Source organism: Telopea speciosissima, chromosome 4 (assembly GCF_018873765.1).
Source record: "Telopea speciosissima isolate NSW1024214 ecotype Mountain lineage chromosome 4, Tspe_v1, whole genome shotgun sequence".
Lineage (NCBI taxonomy): Eukaryota > Viridiplantae > Streptophyta > Magnoliopsida > Proteales > Proteaceae > Telopea > Telopea speciosissima.
Window position 1 is genome coordinate 11,860,322 of NC_057919.1, and position 22,051 is coordinate 11,882,372.

At 39.4% G+C, this 22,051-nt stretch overlaps 3 protein-coding genes across 3 annotated transcripts; all 3 read left to right on the plus strand.

The window, feature by feature from the left end:
• Positions 1-3,452: 3,452 nt before the first annotated feature.
• On the plus strand, positions 3,453-5,304 carry LOC122658970 (probable aquaporin TIP3-1). The gene is made up of 3 exons (XM_043854139.1): positions 3,453-3,550; positions 3,677-3,806; positions 4,537-5,304. Exons 1-3 carry the CDS (start codon positions 3,453-3,455, stop codon positions 5,302-5,304), a joined length of 996 nt encoding a protein of 331 aa, XP_043710074.1.
• A 7,854-nt stretch (positions 5,305-13,158) lies between these two features.
• On the plus strand, positions 13,159-13,812 carry LOC122658971 (probable aquaporin PIP2-6). The gene has a single exon (XM_043854140.1). It carries the CDS (start codon positions 13,159-13,161, stop codon positions 13,810-13,812), a length of 654 nt encoding a protein of 217 aa, XP_043710075.1.
• A 4,326-nt stretch (positions 13,813-18,138) lies between these two features.
• LOC122658972 (aquaporin-like) lies at positions 18,139-19,385 on the plus strand. The gene is made up of 3 exons (XM_043854141.1): positions 18,139-18,243; positions 18,382-18,475; positions 18,585-19,385. The coding sequence occupies exons 1-3, from the start codon at positions 18,161-18,163 to the stop codon at positions 19,383-19,385; spliced, it is 978 nt and encodes a 325-aa protein (XP_043710076.1). The 5' UTR covers positions 18,139-18,160.
• Positions 19,386-22,051: the final 2,666 nt, after the last annotated feature.

The following is a 22,051-nucleotide window of genomic DNA, read 5'->3' on the forward strand; positions in this document are numbered from 1 at the left end:
TCATTTCCTGTTTTTCAAAGTTAATAGGCCTTGTGTTTTGCAGCTTTGAAGACTGTAAGAGTGGATATGATGAGAAGAAGAAAAAACCTGCTACCACCTTGAGTGAAAGGTTTTATATTTTCATGAAAATTTTGAGTAAAAAGGTGGGATTGGAAGAATTCACTTCCTTACGGGTACGTGCAAAAACTCCTAATGACATTTTCTTAAGGGGAAATGGTTTCTGTGTGGGGGAGGAGGAGAGTGAGAATTTGGAACCCGTCCTTTGTAGGTAAACATCCCAACCCATCTGATACCGTTCATGAGGTGTGGATACCACATACTATGGATGGTGTGAGATGGGAAGGGCGGTTACCTGCAGGGGAGAGGAACCCAACTCAGAGTTGATCCCTGTGCCTACGCACAAAGGAGTGCGAAATGATCGTATTACCTCATGAAAAAGCGAAAATGTCTGTCATGCATGTTTATGTTTTGTACACTCCCAATAGCCTCGTGCATGCAAGAGGGCCACACTCATGAAGAAACCACATCCCATGGATGGTGTGGGACTGGATGTAATGGTTACTTGGAGTGGAGAAGAACCCAACTCGGAGACCATCTCATGTCCTTGTACATGTATCATCCAAGGGCCTCCATGGCCACTCACATGTAAATATGTAATCCATTTTTTTTGTGGGTTCCACATTGGATTCCATGTAACTGGCCGTGGAGGGCCTTGGATGGTACTTGTACAAGGATATGATCCACGCTCACTTGTCGATGCTTCCACTCAACACCAGAGTCGTAAAACCACTGAGTCCACTTAGTCCACTGAGTCCCATTGAGTCTAGATCCCCACTAAGAATGTTTCTTAGTGCGCCCTGTGCGTCCTGACACAGGAGCACACAAAATGACCACCCCACCCTTAGGAATCATAAATCCTATTTATGTTGATGCCCCTATGAGCGCTCTCATTCGCCCCAACACTAATGCAAGAGCCACACACTCTCTTTGCTCTTCTAGGGGGTGTTCGTGATGATAACATTGTGTGTGTGGAGTTACAAGCTATAAAGAGTGGCCTATTGAGGGCTAGGGCTTTAAACCTGCCTTAGGTCCAGGTTTAATCTGACTCATTAATTGCTATTCATATGATTGTGGGGCTTTTCCAGATTCCTTGGAACGTTATGTGGCTGATCTAAGACATTCACGAGTTACGGGACTCTTTCCACTGCTGTTTTTTTTTTGTTTTTTTTTTCACATCATGTGCGTGAAATAAATAGTTGTGCAGATTTCTTGGTAGATTTTTTGCATTATGTTCAAGAGATTTCTCTGTGTACATATTCTCTCTCTTAAGCTCTTTCTGTATTAATACGGAATGATGGTAGTGGGAAGAAATACTCGAGATTGTAATTTTCTAATTTTAGCATATGCCTAATACAAGCTCCCTTCTTACCCAAAAAACAAAAGATTTTTCAATCTACTTATGCAGTTATGCCCAAGCTGGTTCCAAAATTTTGTACTATTGAAAATATGGTTACGATTTGATTGCTGTTTGGTGAGCCGATCTAGTCAGTCTTTGAGCCGCTTTATGAATGTACTAATGATCACACTGACAATACGAATGTTGGGTGCCCCCTTTTATCTAAATTTGTATTCTTCTTGTGTGTGTGCCAAAATTTAGCCCACTAGGAACAGACTTCCGAGAGGGCCAATATGGGCCCACAAAAGACCAACACTTATTCCAAATAAGACTTGACCTGTTGTAAGCGATAGGGGAAGAAGGGTCCTGAACTCGAGACCAATATGGTCCCAAGCATCAGTCCAAGATCGATGTCCCTTATCTAAATTTGTCTTGATATATGTCAATCTGATATAATCGAATGTAAATTCCTACACTCTTATGTCTCCAACTCCAGGGGTTTCTAATTATTTCTAATATTTCACCCCCAAAAAAGTTATTTCTAATATGGATAAAAGTAGCCCGGCCCATCAAAATGGAATGCAAAGCCCATTCAAGTCTGGGCCTGTACACCGTCTCTAACACATGTTAAGCTGGGCCTATTGCCATCCAATTGCCCCATCGAAAAGAAGATGGAAAACTCATCTCCTCCAATCAGGTTTTGAGAAACAAAAACTGGAAGGATAATCACAAAGTGCACACAAGGAATACGGGATTCAGTATGATTGCCTACCTAGCTTCCACAATGAGATAAGATCGGTTTCACTATCAATTGGATAACTATTCATCCTTGCACACTTCTCTCATATTGCATTACAGAGAAAGAATCCTCGCTACAAATTTGTAGCGAAACCCTATACAAAAATTGTAACAAAATATGCATATAATCCTTAAAAAAATTTCCCTGTGGTTGCCGCCCCCGAACCAATACGTGGACCCACTAATTCGTCAAGGCCTCGTCATAACAATAGATTAGCGTAAAAGGTGGGCTGATTCCTCCTGGCCTCGACACCTACGATCCTTCAAAATCAACCAGCAATCCAAGTGACGGAATACAAGACATTATACCCCCAACACCTTTTATGTAATAGAATCTCTTTCTTGCCATCTGGTAATTATTTTTTAGGAGAAAGAACATAAACTGGTCGAGCTAAACATGTCAACCCTGCGCCTTGACACAGGGTTGCGCAAAACGACTGCCGCATCTCTAGTCATTTTCGGGGTTCTAAGGAGGTGCAATGGTCATTTCGCACACTCCTATGTCTGAACACCAGGGCGACGTGCGTTGCACGACCTGATGGCGTTCTCTTTTCCTTATTTTTTAGTAATGAAATTCTCATAAAACCATGGGATTGTATCAGAAGAATGTAGAGAAATGCCTCAGCCAATATATATTTAGAGAAAGACAAATATGTTTTTCTACCGGTCAAAGAGTAGGATTAACAATGAAAGAGACGGACAAACCTTCTCAATATGCTCTTCTCATGCATCCTTTAACGTTTGACAAAAAAAAAAATTCCTTTTCAGAGTCTAATTTCCTCACATGTGGTAATATTTAACATTTGAAGGGTTTGTGAAAAATGCCTTTGGTCACAATTTTTCATGTGGCAATCACATATGGGTTCATGTTAACAAGCTTGGAAAATTTCTATACAATTAAGGTGATAAGTTCAAAATTAAATATAAAACTTGAGTTTAAATTAAATTTCACGGAATCCATAAACATAATCATGACCTCATGAAGAAGACAATGTTTAGCAAATCTTTTTTTTTTTTTTCAATTTTTGTACGGATACGGATTTCTTGAAAGTTGAAAAATTATATAAATCATCCCCCAAATGAAGACTACCCTACAATTTCTTTGACCAATATTTGATGAGTTCAAATCCATCCTCTGCACGTATATATATGTGGCCATCCTTGCTAAAGAGAGAACTAAAAAAAAAAACAAATAGGACCGGCCAGGAACTAACACACATTGTGGTAAAGAAAGCTAGAGGGATTCATTCAAAGATCGATGGCGGAAGCAAATGCGGTAGTTGTGATAGACGAAGAGAGTCTCCAGGTTTCCCAACTTGTTGGTAGCAGAGTCCAACCTCTTCTTTGTACACCATGGCAAGTACATACTTCTCTATCTTTGTTTCTAGTATTGTGTGTTTGTCTTGGCTTTGTTGTGCCTAGTATTTTTTTGTTTGGCTTGGCTTTCTTGTCCTTCAAAGTTAAAAGGTCTTGTCTTTGCAGCTTTGAAGACTTTAAGAGTGGAGATGTTGAGAAGAAGAAAAAACCTGCTACCACCTTGAGTGAAAGGTTTTATTTTTTCGTGAAAATCTTGAGTAAAAAGTTGGGATTGGAAGAGTTCACTTCCTTGCGGGTAAGTGCAAAAACTGCTAATAGCATTATTATTAAGGGAAAATGGTTTGTGTGTGGGGGCGGGGGAGCCTGAGAATTTGGATCCCCTTCCTTGTAGGTAAACACCCCCAACGCATCTGATACCGTTCATGAGGTGTGGATACCACATCCTATGGACGGTGTGAGACGGGTTGGGGCGTGTACCTATAGGGGAGAGGAACCCAACTCAGAGTTGATCCCTACACCTAGACACAAAGTAGTGCAAAATGAATGTATTACCTCATGAAAAGTGAAAATGTTTGCCCTAGTGAGGTTTCTGGACACTCCCATTAGCCTCATTCGTGCAAGAGGGCCACGCTCAAGGGGAGTGAGACTTGGGATCCCCTTCCCTACAGGTAACCACCCCAACTCATCTCACATCGTTCATGAGCATGGATGGTGTGGGATTGGATGGAATGTTTACTTGCAGGGCAGAAGAACCCAACTCGGAGACCATATCATGTCCTTGTATAAGTACCATCCAAGGCCCTCTATGGCATGTCGCATGGAATCCACTCCTTTTGTGGCCTGTTACTAGTCCTCGAGGGCCTTGGATGGTGTACTTGTACAAGGACATGATCTGCGTTCACGTGTTGATACTTCCATACACTGTACTTGGAGAGAATCTTCCCCGCTCACTGTTACTAATGCATCATTCTTATTCTCATTCAAATTAAACTGACTAAATTTATACACACACATATATATATCAGACGTGGCAAGCATCGTTTGCAGAGTTTCTGGGCATGATCGCTTTGATTTTTGCAATGGACACGATCGTCGTTGGAACCTTAGAGACCGAAAAAGAATCACCAATCCTCGTAATGTCCTTCCTCATGGCCGCCACCCTCTCTATTATGCTTCTCGCCGTCTTCCCAGTCTCTGGTGGTCACCTCAACCCTGTAATCTCCTTCACTGCCGGACTTCTGGGCCTCATCTCAATGTCTCGAGCTTTCCTTTACATTGTAGCCCAAAGCATTGGTGCCGTGCTCGGCGCCCTAGCATTCAAGGCCGTCATCAGCAGGGAAATCGATGATAACTTCGCGCTTGGAGGTTGCACCCTCAGTGTCGTCACACAGGGCCCAAATGGGCCCATTACTGTAGGAATCGGAACGGATCAAGCGCTTTGTCTTGAGATCCTAGGGACGTTCGTGGTCATTTTCGCCGCCTGCGGTATAGGATTCAATCGTAGTGGAATATTGGGTCCCAAGCCAGTCTTTATGTTTTCAATCATCGGAACCATGGTGGGGTTGATGACTTATGTGACATCCACGGTGACGACGGTTCAAGGGTATGCTGGTGCAGGGATGAACCCTGCACGGTGTATTGGACCAGCAATTGTTAGAGGTGGGCTACTGTGGGACAGGCACTGGATCTTCTGGGTGGGCCCAGCTATAGCTGCTTTAGGGTTTTATGTTTACACCATGGTCATACCAACTGAGACTTTCTTCCCACAAGACTCGGCAAGACTCGGCCGTTAAGATTCCTTCATGCACCACCGAAGCATGAGGCATCCTGCCATTCATATATAATTTGACCATGTCATCGAAAATGTGTATAACATTTTTTTTTTTGGTAAACTATGTGTATAACATATTAGGATGATAGAAATGGTTTATTAAAATTCATCAATTTGTAATGAATTTCTATTTATTTCTAAGTTCAACAATCCTTTATATGTAAAGGATAAATCTGTTTGTATAACCAAGTTTATTATAATAGATTTTTCTAATCTCTTTTCTTTGCCCATATATATCTACATCACTTACATTTTCTTTTAAATAAAGTTATTTTTATATTTTTTCACGCGATGAAAGTTCATCCCCCATCCTAGGGTTCACAAATCCCTATATGATTTTCGTTTGTTTCCAAAACACCCCCTTACTCTCCCTAGCCCATCACAATGGATTCTGTGGTCAAAATAAAAATTTCGTCCATTTTACAAATTTCTTGGGTTGATTAGAGATGGTGATTCCGATATTGCATCCTGCCGAATTTGGATGAAGACAAAAGCTTGTAGAAGGAAGCATTTTGGTTCCTTAAAATAGGTGTACTTAGAATTTGACACCTTTTTTTATTTGTCTTTTGTCTTTTTCTCAAAAGTTCTTTAAAATAGGGGTATAAGAGAGTTTTCAAAAATAATTTGAGAATATCATATTATTGTGTTATTATCATGCATATTTTTCAAGTACACATATAAAATGATACTATTACTCTCATTAGAATAAAAAAATTTATATCATACTAAAAAGACAAAGAGATAAAATTACAAATTATTTAACATCTTGAGGAGGGAATGTCAATAAGAATATCCCATTATCCTAACCTTTAAGTCCCTCTCACTTTTATTGTACTAACAAATGATGAACATTTTTCATATATGATAAATGATTAAAAAAAAAAATTCTAAAAAAATGGTAATCACTGTTTTTACAGCTTCCCTAATCCCTAATTTTCTGTTGAGCTCATCTAATCCTTATTTTTGTGTTGATCTTATCTTTTCTATCTCCTCAACCTCACCCACTACTGCCATTATCTAAAAGAAATCCAAATTTAATTCCTAATAAAAAAAAGAGTAAGATCTCTCCCTTTTATCTCGCGCATTTGAAGTTCCCAAATCTCTAAATCAAGGCGTGAAAGGCTAGGACTAAGAAGAATTGGAAAATTTGGGTTTTAAAACCCTAACTGCCCTAAGGAGATCTATGATTACATGGAATAAAATATTCCCTTACTCGATTCCCCATTCAAAAAGGGTAAGATCCTCTCTCTTTTTCTCGTAGATTTGAGTCTCCCAAATCTGTGAACCATGATTTGAAAGGCTCGGGACGAAGAACGAAGGTAAAAATATGGGTTTTAAAACCTTCTTTGCAAGTCATGCGCATCGGATCGGATCGCCCAATTCAAATGGGTTATTCGATCTAGGTACCGATTCACAGAACATGTCATGACCACTCTAATATCGGGATCGGCTACGACCAATACTAATCCAATCCAACCAATATCAGTCGATCTGATCCGAGATTACAAACCATGTTTCCAAGACAAACCCTAGGGGCTTTCAAACAATCCCATTATTCATTCTCAATTGGGTGTGAACACGCACCCAGCCAGTCGGTCCTTTCAAAAGGATGGATAAAAAGGATTGACCGAAAAGTGATCTTTCTCTCGTAAGATATCGATCACCATAAGATTATCACTTTCTACGCAAATGTGGTGAAATGCATAGTCCTGTGCATACATCAAGGCTTTCAAGGCTTTTCTCATTGCCAAGGCCTCCACCACTGACGAATTATTCAGTCCACATCCTTATGCAAAACAAAACATGACATGCCCCTCAAGAAAGGACAGCCTTGCTGTCTGCGCAGCACGGCAGGACGAGGCAGCTCGGCAGTAGAGGATCCAAATTGGTAAAATAATCAATAACCTTTTCTTTTTTTTTTGTCGTTTTAGTATGATATACATTATTTTTTCAATGAAGGGTAATAATAGTGTCATTTCACACGCATACTCCAAAAATATGTATGACAATGAAGCCTTTTGATAATGACACAATAATGTGTCATATTCAACTTATTTTTGAAAACTCTTTTATACTCTTATCTTAAAAATTATTTGAAAATAAGACAAGGGACAATTAAAAGATGGTATCACGTTCTAAACTTTTTGTGAACCCTTGTATTTGAAATTGATTTGTTAAAAAAAGTTACTAAGGCAATGGGAAAAAGAACGTTTCTTAGTTGTATGGCCCCTATGCCTAGACATAGGAACACACAAAATGATCAGCCCGCCCTTATGAATCATTAATCCCATTTATGCTGATACCCCTATGCACGCTCTCATTGGCCCCGACAGTAATGCAAGGCCACACAACCAATCCAACGATCTCTTGCCCTTATTTTATATAGCCAAATGTGAAGAAAGGATTTTTCAATCCACTTTTGCGCAACCTGGTTTCAAAATTTTATACTATTGAAAAGTATTAAAATAGTTTTTTTTTTTGGGGGGGGGGTTTTACAAATGCCCCCCTGAAAATGCCAGGAGAACTCAGAATCCCCAAACTTCGACATCATTAAAAGGCTTTCTGTGAACTTCGCCACTAGGGTTTGGAAGATGAGTTGCAGGTTAATGAAGGCAATTTGGTCATTCTACCATATCAAGGGCATAATGATAAAAAAATCCAACTGTTTGAACATAATGTTCCAGACTAATGGACTGGACCAAAGTGTTACAGTGTTTTGAAAGTAGGGAGAGTTTGCAATTTGAAAAATTGTAAGGGTGCATTTGGACAAATGGGCATTTTCAGGGGGGCATTTATAAAAAAACCCTTTTTGTTTTTTGGGTATGATTAAAAATAGTTTTCCAAAATCGGAAGAATCATGAACGGTTTAACCTAACTCTTGCCTTAGCCGCCAGTGATGCTGCCTTTCCAAAATCAAGGAATATGGTTACGATTTGGTTGCTGTTTGGTGAGCCGATTCTGTCAGTCTTTGAGCCGCTTTATGAATGTACTAATGACCACGATGACAAAAGGAGTTGGCTACCTCTTTTATCTTTTTTTCTTTATTCTTGTTTGTTGTGCGCTAGAATTCAGCCCACTAGGGGTGACCCACCAGTAGGGGTGTCAAAAAAACTCGGGCAGGCCGAGCCCACCCAAACCAGCACTAAGCCTGGACATGGCTGGGTCGGGCCTAGGGATAAGCAAGGGTTGGGCTGGGTTTGATATTTGCATGGCCCTAACAGGGTCGGGCCGGGCCAGGGTTGAGGCCTCAACCCTTTCAGAGCCAGCCCGACCATGTATTATATAATATATTTATAAAGCATATAGAGAATATGCTTTGATGCAAAGGTAAAGCTTGCTTTATTGTGACCAAGTGGTCTTTGGTCTAAGTTTTGAAAAAACCTCTTTACCAAGAATTTCGCTTTTTTATAGCCTGGCTCTGTTAAATGGGCTGTGATTGGGCTTTATTTGTACCAGAACTCAATGGGTCAAGATATTCAGGGTCAATCAGGGCCGAGCTTGGGAAAACCCTGCCAGGGTCGGGCTGGGTTGAGGATATGCTTGGGCCTGGCAGGGCCAGGCTGGGCTTGGGTTTAGGTTAAGGCTCCTAGGGTTGGGATAGGGTTTAGGGCAAGCCAGACCCAGCCCGGCCCATTGACACCCCTACCCACTACGGACAGACTTAGGAAGGGGCCAACAGGGGCCCAAAAAAGACCAACACTTATTCCAAAAAAGACCTGACTTGTTGTAGGCAATACAATAGGGGAGGAGGGGTCTCAAACTCAAGATCAACATGGTCCCAACCATCAGTCCAAGATCAATGTCCCTTATCTAAATTTGTCTTGATATATATCTTTTTTTTTTTTTTTGGGTAAATTCCTACACTCCTATGTCTCCAACTCCAGAGGTTTCTAATTATTTCTAGGCCAAATGTTCTCTGTGCCTGGGGCGCAAGCTACGCCTAGACACATGGGGGTGGGATAAATTACCACCCTGCCCCCTGAATGGCAGGCCCATGTGTCTGGGCGCAGGCTGCACTACGGCACAGAGAACATCTGCCCTTATTTCTAATAGGGTAAAAGTATCAATACATGCTCTACGTTGTAATTTTTTTTTTCCACCGAGGTCCTGTCAACTAGCCCGGCCCATCAAAATGGAATGCAAAGCCCATTAAAGTCTGGGCCTGTACAACGTCTCTAACACATGTTAAGCTGGGCCTATTGCCATCTAATCTCACTGTTGTTTGGGTTTCAAGTTTCATAATTCCAATAGGAAACCTACATATCTATGAGTCTGGCCATTGGATTACTGTCAAACTTTGGGCATGTCACAGAGTTTGCCATATTCAGCTGAAACCCCTGAGACATGTTTTACACAAAAACTTCCATTAGAAAATCCACACATTTAGTTAATAAGAAAGTGCAGTATTTTGTTTTCAATAGCTTATATATCTAAGGTGCAATTAGGAACAAACATGAAAGGGTGCTGCTGCCTCAATATCATCTATAAAGTAACACCTCACCCATTAAGACCAATATTAAAAGGCTATTGCATACCATTTACATATTTCCACTTGTGGACCAGAAATCTTTAAACATGTAATAATACTAAATTCTTTTTCAGCAGCTATTGCAAAAAACACTCAAGGGCTTATTTTTGTGGTGGATAGCAATGACAGAGAACGAATTTTGGGTGGCAGAGATGAGCTACATCGAATTCTGAATGAGTATAAGAAGACCTATGAGGAGAAGCAGTGAGTCAAAAAAAAAAAAAAAGTATTTGCTATTCTGTAACAAAATGGCAAATGTTAGGTTTTCAAAAAATGAAATACAAGGGAGATAGAGCAGAGAGGGAGAGAGAGAGAGAGAGAGATTGTGCTTAGTCCCTATCACATATTGGGCTGTCAAATTGTGTGTATCTTTGTACAAACTCCTCATTTTTCCACACTAATTCCAGGTTGCAATCCTTTAAAAGCTATTAATAATAGCATGCTTACGTCCAATTTCTGTTAATGAGATGAGTAATGGAGGTTGTAATAATCTCTTTGAATTCTATCATGCCTTGGGAGGAGGAATCCTAAAATGAGAAAGAAAGTTAAACAAAAATTGGTGGAGTTTTTGGTTTTTTGGTTTTTTTTTTTTTTTTTTTTTTGGGGGGGGGGGTGGTTTGGGGGAGGTTGTAAAAACAAGGGTTTTCATTCATGCACAACCAATGCCAAGCAATTAAGATACATAAAATAGATAGAGAGTATGAAAACACACGGTATGGATATATAGTATCCAAAATCAAGAAGTGGAAATTGACCGGATCTCACATGCCATTGACTAGATCATCTAGATTAGGGGATGGGTTAATGAAATTAAAGGTGTTAAATGGTCCGGTTTTGATTAAACGGTGCTATTCGGTTTAAACCGTTTAATTAAACGGTCTCAATTTTGAAACCATAATCGAACCATTTATCAAACGGTTTCACGGTTTCGATTTTAAACGGTTCAGCTCAGTTTCGATAAACATTTTTTATTTGAATTTTGGCACATTTTAGAGTGTTAAAATGGTTTGGTTTAAACCGTTTAATTAAATGGTCTCAATTTTGAAACCATAACCGAACAATTTATTAAATGGTTTCACGGTTTCGATTTAAATGGTTCGATTCGATTTCAGTTTGATTTTGACACCCTTTAATGAAACTTCTGCTTCATAAATGCCATATATTTGTTTTACTGATTTTGAAGCTACATTCTTTTGCAGTTTTCTTGTTTTTTTTTTTTGGCCTAATGAGTAAGAAAACTCTATCCATCTAGTTCCCAATCTAAGATTTTGGTCTTGAGGTTAGTCTCCTAATCTTATGTGGGAATGTAAATGATGAAAACAAACTTATGCTACAAGACCTTTCAATTACTAAGTCGAAGAGAGACTATAGAAGGGAAAGTTAAGGATAGGGTGAGAGAGAGAGAGAGATTAGAGTGATAAGCAGCCAACATCTGACAAAACACATCTCTCAGACAGAGAAAGAACAGTAGATCAAATAAGATGTTACATGGATAGGACTGAACTGAACTAGGTTTCATTTGGACAGAGGGAGACTCATGGGGTGGATGAAAAAAAAAAATAGGTCAACACAGATATATTCAAGAAGATCTCACAACTGGCAAATTAATGTGTTGATACTATTACCTAAAGCGAGATTCAGCAAAATAATTTAATAGATTTCCTATATGTATAATATGGTAATGCGGCGGTGGTGATGGTGATCAGCAGAGGGAGAGAATGCATGGGAGGGAATTCAGAGAGATTAAAATTTTCCGCAATTGAGAAATTAGAAAGAGAATCTAATGTTAGAAAGAGAATAATTAGGGAGAGAAAGAATCGTGGGAGATATTAAAGGGCTTAAGACTTTCCGCAATAGAGAAATAAGACACAGAATCTAAAATTAGAAAGAAAAAATATGGTATTTTTTATTCTGTAATTGACTAAGAAAGAATCTCATGTAAGATTTGAAGAATATGGTATTTGTATAAAAAATAAAGAAAAATATTATAGTTTAAGGAAATAAATAAATATAAAGGTACAAATGATATGAGAAGAATAATAATAAAAAAAAAATAGGAAAAAAATAATGAATAAGAGGTACACTGATATACTTAGTATGATATATAAATATATTTATATTTATATAAGAATTTCCTTGACTAAACTTGAAGATTAAATATTAGATGAGTTCAAATTCATCCTCTGCACGTATATGTTCTAGTTATATATATAAGAGAGAAAAAAACAAATTTTTTTTTTATTTTTGGTAAGAAGAGAGAAAAAAAACAAATAACACCCGAAAACTAACACAATTTTTTGTTTTTTTTGGGTAGAAGGAAGAAAACTAACACACAACATAGTAAATAAAGACTACCCTAAAATTTCCTTGATTAAACTTTATCCTCTGCACGTATATGTTCTATATATATATATATATATGGCCATCTTTGCTAAAGAGAGATACCACCCAGGAACTAACACACACAGTGTGGTAAAGAAAGTTGGAGGGATTCATTGAAAGATCGATGGCGGAAGCAAGTACGGTGGTTGTGATAGACGAAGAGAGTCTCCAGATGTCCCAACACGTTTCTAGAAGAGTCCAACCTCTCCTTTCTACACCAAGGCAAGTGTATATACTTCTCTAGCTTTGTTTCTAGTATTTTGTGTTTGGCTTGGCTTTTTTGTGCTTCAATTCCCAGTGGAGAAGGATCATTTCTTCTTCTTCTTTTTCAAAGTTAATGGGCCTTGTCTTTGCAGGTTTGATGACTATAAGAGTGGAGACGATGAGAAGAAGAAACAACCTTGTACCACCTGGAGTGAAAAGTTGGGATTGGAAGAGTTCACTTCCTTAGAGGTAGGTGTGCAAAAATAGCTATGTGGAGAAAAAGAAGAATGTGATCGATTTTGTGACATTATTATTAAAGGGTTAATGGTTTTTGTATGGGGGATATGATGAGCGTGTGAATTTGCATCCTCTCCCTTATAGGTAATCATCACAATCCATCTCACACCGTTCATGAGGTGTAGGGACCACATCTTATGTATGGTCTGACATGGATGGATTGGTTACCTACAGGTCGGGGAGAAGAATTTAACACGGAGCTGATCTGATTCTTATACTGAGACACAGAGGAGTGCGAAATGACCATCTTAATTACTGATTAAATGTATACATGTATTTATATATATGCATCAGGCATGGCGAGCATCCTTTGCAGAGCTTCTGGGCATGACTGCTTTGGTTTTTACAATGGGCACGATCGCGATCGGGACCTTAGAGACCAACAAAGAATCACCAATCCTCGTAATGTCGGTCCTCGCTGCCGTCACATTCGCAATTATGCTGCTCGCCGTCTTTCCAGTCTCCGGTGGTTTCCTCAACCCTGCAATTGCCTTGTCTGCCGCATTTGTGGGTCTCATCTCTATGTCTCGAGCTTTCCTTTACATTGTAGCAGAATGCATAGGTGCCGTGCTCGGCGCCCTAGCACTCAAATCCGTGATCAGTAGCGAAATCGATAATAACTTCGCTCTTGGAGGTTGCGCCCTCAGTGTCATCACACAAGGCCCAAATGGGGGGCCCACTATTGTAGGAATTGACACATATCAAGCACTTTCTCTTGAGACCCTATCGAATTTCGTGATGATTTTCGCCGCCTGCGGTATCGGATTCAATCAAAGCGGAAAATTGGCTCCTAAACCAGTGTTTATGTTTTCGGTCATTGGAATCGTGGTGGGATTGATGATTTATGTGACATCGACGGTGACGATGGTTAAAGGATATGCTGGTGCAGGGTTGAACCCTGCACGTTGTATTGGACCAGCAATTGTTAGAGGTGGGTTACTGTGGGACAGGCACTGGGTCTTCTGGGTGGGCCCATTTATTGCTTCTTTGGCGTTTTATGTTTACACTAAGATTATACCAAGTGAGACTTTCTTCTCACAAGATTCCGCCAAAGCATGAGGAGGCATGCCGCCATTAGGATGCAAATGGTTTTAATTAAAATTTATCTATTGTAATGAATTTCTTTTATTTCTAAGTTTAGCAATCCTTTATATATAAAGGATAAATCTGTTTGTGTAACCAAGTTTATTATAACACATTTTTCTTATCCCTTTTGTTTGTCCTTATCTACATCACTTACACTCTCGTTTAAGTTTAAAATGAGATTATTTTTATGTGGACAAAATTTTCTTTCACCGCACTACGAAGGCGCAGCCCAGCCCCCATCTTAGGGTTTGGTTTATAAAATTCTTTTGTTTTCTAATTGGCACCGCTCAAGCTTCAAGGTGTCATTTCATATGCATATTCTAAAGATTTGCATGACACCTTTTGATAATGACATAATGATATATTATCTTTAATTTAATTTTAAATATTTTTTTATATTTTTTTTAAATAAAACAAGGGGCAATTAAAAGAAGGTATGAACATCTAAACTTTTGATGAACCCATGTATTTGAAAATGATTTGCTAAAAAAAGTTACTAAGACAATTGTTTTAGGAATAAGTTTCCCTCCACTCAAAGAGAACGTTTCACCCACCATCCTAGGGTTCACAAACCCCTATAGGATTTTAGTATGTTCCCAATATACCCTCTCGATATCACCTCCCACCTTTTCATGTCCCGCAATGAATGGGATCTCATTCACCATGGATGCAGGGAAACTCGATCCATTATTTTATAGGAAAAAAAACATTTCTTAGTCATGTGGCCCCTGTGCCTTGACACAAGAGCACATAAAATGACCACACCACCCTCGTGAATCAAAAATCCCATTTATGTTGATGCCATTGTGCGTATTCTTATTGTCCCCGACGTCAATACAAGGACCACACGACCAAGCAACGACCTCTTACGATCTCTTGCCCTTATTTTATATAGCCCAGTGTGAAGAAAGGATTTTTCAATCCACTTTTTCCCTAGTTGGTTTCAAAATTTATACTATTAAAAATAGTTTTCCAACATCCGAAGAATCATTACGGTTTAACCTAACTTAGAAGGGGCCAGGAGGGGGCCACAAAAGACCAAGACTTATTTTAAAAAAAACCTTATTTGCTATAGACAATAAGGGACATACCGGAGGCACCGCTACTTCAAGTAATCCGAACAATCAGTCCAAGACCGATGTCTCTTATCTAAATTTGTATTGATATAGATCAATCTGATAAATGGGAAACTCGATCCATTATTTTATAGGAAAAAAAACATTTCTTAGTCATGTGGCCCCTGTGCCTTGACACAGGAGCACATAAAATGACCACACCGCCCTCGTGAATCAAAAATCCCATTTATGTTGATGCCTTTGTGCGTATTCTTATTGTCCCCGACGCCAATACAAGGACCACACGACCAAGCAACGACCTCTTACGATCTCTTGCCCTTATTTTATATAGCCCAATGTGAAGAAAGGATTTTTCAATCCACTTTTTCCCAAGTTGGTTTCAAAATTTATACTATTAAAAATAGTTTTCCAACATCCGAAGAATCATTACGGTTTAACCTAACTTAGAAGGGGCCAGGAGGGGGTCACGAAAGACCAACACTTATTTTAAAAAAGACCTTACTTGCTATAGGCAATAGGGGACATACCGGAGGCACCGCTACTTCTAGTGGTCCTAACAATCAATCCAAGACCGATGTCTCTTATCTAAATTTGTATTGATATAGATCAATCTGATAAATGGGAAACTCGATTCATAATTTTATAGAAAAAAAAATATTTCTTAGTCGTGTGGCCCCTGTGCCTTGACACAGGAGCACATAAAATGACTATACTACCCTCGTGAATCAAAAATCTCATTTATGTTGATGCCTTTGTGTGTACTCTCATTGGCCCCGACGCCAATACGGGGACAATACAACCAAGCAACGATCTCTTGCACTTATTTTATATAGCCCAATGTGAAGAAAGGATTTTTCAGTCCACTTTTGCCCAAGTTAGTTTCAAAATTTATACCATTAAAAAGTATTAAAAAGAGTTTTCCAACATCCAAAGAATCATTAACAGTTTAATTTAACTCAGAAGGGGCTAGGAGGGGTCCACGAAAGACCAACACTTATTTCAAAAAAGACCTTACTTGCTATAGACAAAAGGGGACACACCTCAGGCACCACCACTACCAGTGGTCCCAACAATCAGTCCAAGACCGATGTCTCTTATCTAAATTTGTATTGATATAGATCAATCTGATAGAATCGATTGTAAATTCTTACTCTTATGCCTCCTACTCCTGGGTTTTTTGCATTAGAATGTAAGACACTCTTATATCTTCAACTCATGGGTTTCTAATTATTTCCAATATGGATAAAATTATCACTACTTGCTGGGGCAATTTTATAACAATTAGCTCTACATTGTAATGTTTTTTTCTACCAAGGTCCCGTCAACTAGCCCGGCCCATCAAAATGGAATGCAATGCCTATTCAAGTCTGGGCCTGTTACAACGTCGCTAACAATGATCTGTCCGTCAAGACAACAAGAAGTGGTGTCTTCTAGTTCTTCTATCTCTCTGACATACATAATGTTGATGGCGATATTGTGTTAAGAACCCTCTTACGTATGGAAAATAATCTTCTCCAATTCCTTAAAGTGTGGCAGTGCGGCAGAGATAGGTGGAGATGTTGACACTTGGCAGTTGCTGTATCCAATGATCCATATCAATGAGTTCGGACCGTTGAATGCGACAACTGCCAAGTGTCAACATCTCCACCTAACACTGTCACACTTTAGGAATCGAAGAGGATTAAAATCCCTTACTTGTCCCTGTCTTATTGTAACTTCCATCATTAGGGTAGTTACCTAATATGATAGGTAACTTAACCACCTTTTTTAGCAACTTCTTTAATGGTGATGTGTCAATTGGACCACATCAGCCAACTAATGATTGATCAAGTGGATATATTGAGAATACCCAACAAGGATTGCATATTGAAACTGATAGCATGAAGTGCAGGTTTATTCTAAAGGTTCTAACTTCCAATATCCATATTAGAGGTATATAATTTACGGAGAAAAGATTTTATACGCTGATAGTGTAGGTTATGCCAAAAAAAAATTTAAGTATAAGTATCGGGTATCGTATCAGAAAGGTGATTTTAAGAGATGTATCGTATTATATCGAAGAGACACAAGATACGTTAAAGAGACATGAAAATGGTCAAGAAATGTATGAAAATACTTACGATATATACAAAAGATAGTTTTGAAGCATAAAACATTGTAAATAACTATGAAAAAAGAGAACAAAGTATGACAAAACAAGCGCATTCAATTGATTATATAATAAATGATGAGGTTTCTTACACATACTAATACCATTTTTTTTTTGCGTATCGTATTGATACTGTATCGTATCGTTACACGTGTCAATTATTATTGACGGATACGAAAGGATACTTTAAACCTTGGGCTACTCCAACATTGTCTTTCTCTATCTCTCCGTTTACACTTTCTCTTCTCCCAACACCCCCCCCCCCCCCAATTGGATTTATATCGTCTACGATTCTCTAGTTCCTCTCACAAGAGGGGGTGGGACCCACCCAGGGCACCTGACCGAACACTCTACCCGGGTGGAGTCCACCCTCCTCTTGTGAGAGGTACTAAGGAACCGCATCGGTCAAGGAACCGAACATGAAAAAAATCCCCCCCCCCATTGACGAATCTGATTGACACCCACTAATTGATGAGCTCCAGCCCAAATTTAGGGAGAAGGAAGTACACGTTGCCAGACTTCCCCCTCAGAGTCGCTAGCCCAGCTTCCCTCTCTCTCTCTCTCTCTCCCCATTAAACATTTAGGACCCCTTCTCTCTTCTTATTAAATAGGGAAGTAGTTTTTTGCTCGGGAGTGTGGCCTACGCAGAACTCCCATGTGTCTATCTCTCTCCTACTTAAAACAAGGGGGCAAAGCTGTCTTTTCATGTGGGAAGAGAGAGATAGACTCATGGGATTGCTGGCATATATATCTCACACTCCCGGTTAGAGTTCTTTTTCCCTATTAAAAATTGTCCACTTTTAATATTTAACGTAAAATGCCAATATAAAGGACAACATATAGATCCTTTTCCCCCATAATTAATTGTCTAAAATGGTTTTTCCATCTCTTTTAAGTCTTACCAAGAAAGGAACATTTTGGATCCTTATTAAAGAGTGAGGTCAGACTACTCCATGCAGAATCCTTGCTTCCAAACCAGTATCTTATCTGTATTTCCATCGTCCAATCAGTTTCTGCTCTCAAGTCCCTATATTAACCCCGCAAGCACACACACACAAACACTGAACTCAAGAAAGCTAGAACACTTTATTAAAATATGGCAGCAAATGCAGGGTTTGCGAATGATGAAGAGAGTCTCTACCACAAAGTCCAAGTCCTACCTTTCTCTTCTAAACCAAGGCAAGTAGATACTTAACTCCTCGCTTGGCTTGGGCTTTCCTTCTTTTTCTTCCTTCTTTTTTTTTTTTTGTTTTTGTTTTTGTTTTTTTGTTTTTTTTGAGATTTTTGAAAAGAATTTCTCTTTATGGGTCTTTACAGCTTTGAAGACCATAAGATCGGCGATTATGAGAAAACCCAAGAGCCTACCACCATGAGTGAAAGGTTGGGATTGGACGAGTTCTATTCCTTGCAGGTAGGTGCAACTGCTAAGTGAAGAAGAAGAAGAAGAAGAAGAAGAATAGTCTTTCATATCTTCACTCTGTGTAATAAACTGAATAAATTCTTATTATTTATATATACAGACGTGGCGAGCTTCTATAGGAGAACTTCTGGGAACGGCCACCTTAGTTTTTGCACTAGACACAATCTACATCGCCTCCTACGAGACCAAGACGGCAACACCGAACCTCGTAGAGCCCGTCTTCATCGCCCTTATCGTCACAATTCTGGTTCTCGCCACCGCCCCCGTCTCCGGTGGTCACCTCAACCCTATCATCTCCTTCTCCGCCGCACTTGTTGGCCTCATCTCTATGTGTCGTGCTGCCATTTACGTTTTTGCCCAATGCATCGGTGCCGTGCTAGGCGCCTTGGCACTGAAGGTCGTGATAGACAGCGATATCCAGAGTGCCTTCGCGCTTGCAGGCTGCACCCTCACCGTCAGCACCGAAGGCCCAAATGGGCCCACCTTAATAGGCATTGAGACGGGCCCAGCGCTTTGGCTTGAGATCATATGCACGTTCGTGTTACTTTTCTGCTGCGTATGGGTCGCATTTGATCATCGCCAAGCCCAGGCCCGTGGGCCTGTCAGCGTGTTTTCAAGCATCGGCATCGTTGTGGGGGTATTGGTGTTTGTGTCGGTGACGCTGACGACGAAGAAGGGGTACGCTGGTGTAGGGATGAATCCTGCACGGTGTCTTGGACCGGCGATTGTTAGAGGAGGACTCCTGTGGGACAGACACTGGATTTTCTGGGTGGGCCCAGCTATAGCTTGTGTGGCGTTTTATATTTACACGAAGGTCATACCACGTCAGCATTTCCAAGCGAAAGAGTTCCGTTATGATTTCCTCACCACCTTCTCACAAGCAACTTGCCAAAAAGCGTGAAGCACGCCAAAGCCCTTCCTCACGCTTCGGTGTGAATTACATAATTTAAATAGGCTATGTTTGGTTGCAAAGAAGCCATAGAGAAATTCATAAAATTGTAATGAACTCCTATGTATTTATAGTTATAAAGTAGCATTATATATAAGCCGGATCTTTACTCCACGTGCATGTTTGCTAGAATATATACATGGTTGCATTTGGATACAAAGAAAGTAAAGTTTAGATCCGTGGCGGTTCCTTTGTTGAGATCTTTCCCAGAATCATAAACCTAGCAACCACATACAATCCAATCGTTGTGGGACTAAAAACTCACTACATCGTAATTTTGTCAATCACATTCGAATAATTATCTCCCTTTGAGCATCTCCGAACCATGGAACTCTAGTACCTCTAACAACTTCAATTAGCTCTAATGTGCATCCATTGAGCATAATTTCAGCCGTTAGATGTGTGCAAGTCAACTTGAATTTGAATGTAATTTACTGATTCCATGAATGAATTGTTGATGATTATAGACAGTTTGATAATGAAAATTAATTTATAGGGCAAAACGGACAAAACAAAATTTCTCATAGAGTTCCAAATGTATCTGGGGGTAATTTGTTTATTAACAAAGAAGAAAAAGACTACCCAACAATCTCATTGATGATCACAAAATCAAAAGGATTAACACCAATTCAGTCTCTTTCTTTGTTGAAATTATGAATATTTAGTATTTGTTTAGTGTACAAAATAAGGATTTTGCTCTTTGCGAGGCTCGAATTATATCAAATATTTACACTCCACATATAAGGGGCAGTCTTCTTCTACTGGTAGGACATAGAAATAGTATTACATATTGAATTAAAAATCTATGTATTATCTTTTGTCTTATTTGATGCACCAAATAATTATGAACCCATGTAACCATACATGATTACACAAAAAATCTCCCTAAACATAAAGAGCGGGGTTGAGTGAAAGAGAAGCAATGAAAGTGATAGTTACAACTCCATGTAACCATGCATGGCTATACGTAGAGAATTCCATAAAATAAAAGAAAGGGGCCAAAATCTTACGAAAGATCCCAAACAATAGAGAAGCATTGAGGGCTAGACATGGGAAAACGATTGGGGTACGCGTAGGTAATTGTCATCATGTATATATATTGTTCAACTTCCACTAAAATCAATCTCTCTCTCTCTCATATAAAAAAAGTTGTTTATTTGTTTTTGATCTCCCAAGTCTCAACTCAATCTTAGATTATTTTAGGCTCTGTCGAGCAGCTCCGCAATAGAGGACCAGGATCCAACCCATACACTTCGTACTACATAATACATGGTTGCATTTCGGTACAAAGGAAGTAAAGTTTAGATCCGTGGCGGTTCCTTTGTTGAGATATTTCCCAAAGTCATAAACCCAGCAGCCACATACAATCTGATCCATGTGGGACTAAAAGCTCACTACATCCAGTCCTTTTGAATTATTTTTATTTGTTTATGGACCGAGTTTCCCTCCACCCACGGCGAATGGGATCCAGATCTTCTACAGCGCAGGCTGCCCATCCTATCGTGCTACGCAGACACAAGACAGTGCACATTGACCATCTTACCCTTGCCCGAGTGCCTTGTCTGAGCGGGGTAAGGTAGTCATTGCGCGTGACCCTGTGTCTGCGCAACACAGGCAGGACAGGGCAGCGCGCGATAGAAGATCTGTGTTGGTATAGGATCTCATTCACCGTGGGGCAAGAGAGGGTGGAAAAGAATATGGGAGGGTATTTTGAAACATACAAAAACCTTAAAAGGGGTTTATGAACCACAGGATGGTGGGTGAACCGTCCTCTATGGGTGAAGAGAAACTTAGTCTTTTGTTTATTGAGAAAGAAAAAAAAGACTAACCGATAATCACATTGAGAAACACTAAATCAAAAGGATTGACACCAAGTCTCTCCTTTATTGAATTTATTAATAGTTTGTATTTGTAATCATGATCCCATGTAATCATACATGATTACACAAAAAATCCCCCATTAAAAAAAGAGCGGGTGAAGTCAGAAAGAAGCAATGAAAGTGGAAGGGGCCAGAATCTTACGAAAGATTCCAAACAAGAGAGAAGCGTTGAGGGCTAGAAATGGGAAAATGATTGGGGTACACGTAGGTACTTGTCATCATATACATGTATTGTTCAATTTCCACCAAAATCAATCTCTCTCTCTCTCAAAGAGAGATATTTTGGTGGAAAAATTGGTCCATATCAAATTATAAGAAAGCTAATCATAAAAGATATGCACACACACGCACCACACATGGACGAACACAGGGCTTTAATATAAAGGTTTGTTTCCTCTCAAATTCAACTTTTATTTTACACGTACACAACGTAACACAGACACAAACAGAAGCAGAAGCACAGGGTTTTCACAAACAGATACTCGCATGAGCACCCAAGGGGGGAGGATAATTGATTCATTTGGAGAGTGTTTTGTTTTATTAATCGAAAAAACAAAGAAGAAGAAGAGATTAATATAAAGGATCTAGTTTTCCTTCAGCCCAGCAAAGAGAAACCTCTCATTACCCTTCATTTCAACCTTAAGAAGGGTATTTTAAACCTTTGATAATTAATAAGAGGCGAGAGTAAATTATGCTATTCATTATTCTACGAGTTCAATCATAACGTTAAATACCTTG

What these genes read in the sequence shown, in the direction of transcription:
- LOC122658970 (XM_043854139.1), top strand. Translation starts at nt 3,453, where the DNA reads ATGGCGGAAGCAAATGCGGTAGTTGTGATAGACGAAGAGAGTCTCCAG. An exon ending in CCTCTTCTTTGTACACCATG is followed by an intron (nt 3,551 to 3,676) that starts GCAAGTACATAC and finishes TTGTCTTTGCAG; the next exon opens with CTTTGAAGACTTTAAGAGTG. An exon ending in AAGAGTTCACTTCCTTGCGG is followed by an intron (nt 3,807 to 4,536) that starts GTAAGTGCAAAA and finishes TATATATATCAG; the next exon opens with ACGTGGCAAGCATCGTTTGC.
- LOC122658971 (XM_043854140.1), top strand. Translation starts at nt 13,159, where the DNA reads ATGTCGGTCCTCGCTGCCGTCACATTCGCAATTATGCTGCTCGCCGTC.
- LOC122658972 (XM_043854141.1), top strand. Translation starts at nt 18,161, where the DNA reads ATGGCAGCAAATGCAGGGTTTGCGAATGATGAAGAGAGTCTCTACCAC. An exon ending in CCTTTCTCTTCTAAACCAAG is followed by an intron (nt 18,244 to 18,381) that starts GCAAGTAGATAC and finishes GGGTCTTTACAG; the next exon opens with CTTTGAAGACCATAAGATCG. An exon ending in ACGAGTTCTATTCCTTGCAG is followed by an intron (nt 18,476 to 18,584) that starts GTAGGTGCAACT and finishes TTATATATACAG; the next exon opens with ACGTGGCGAGCTTCTATAGG.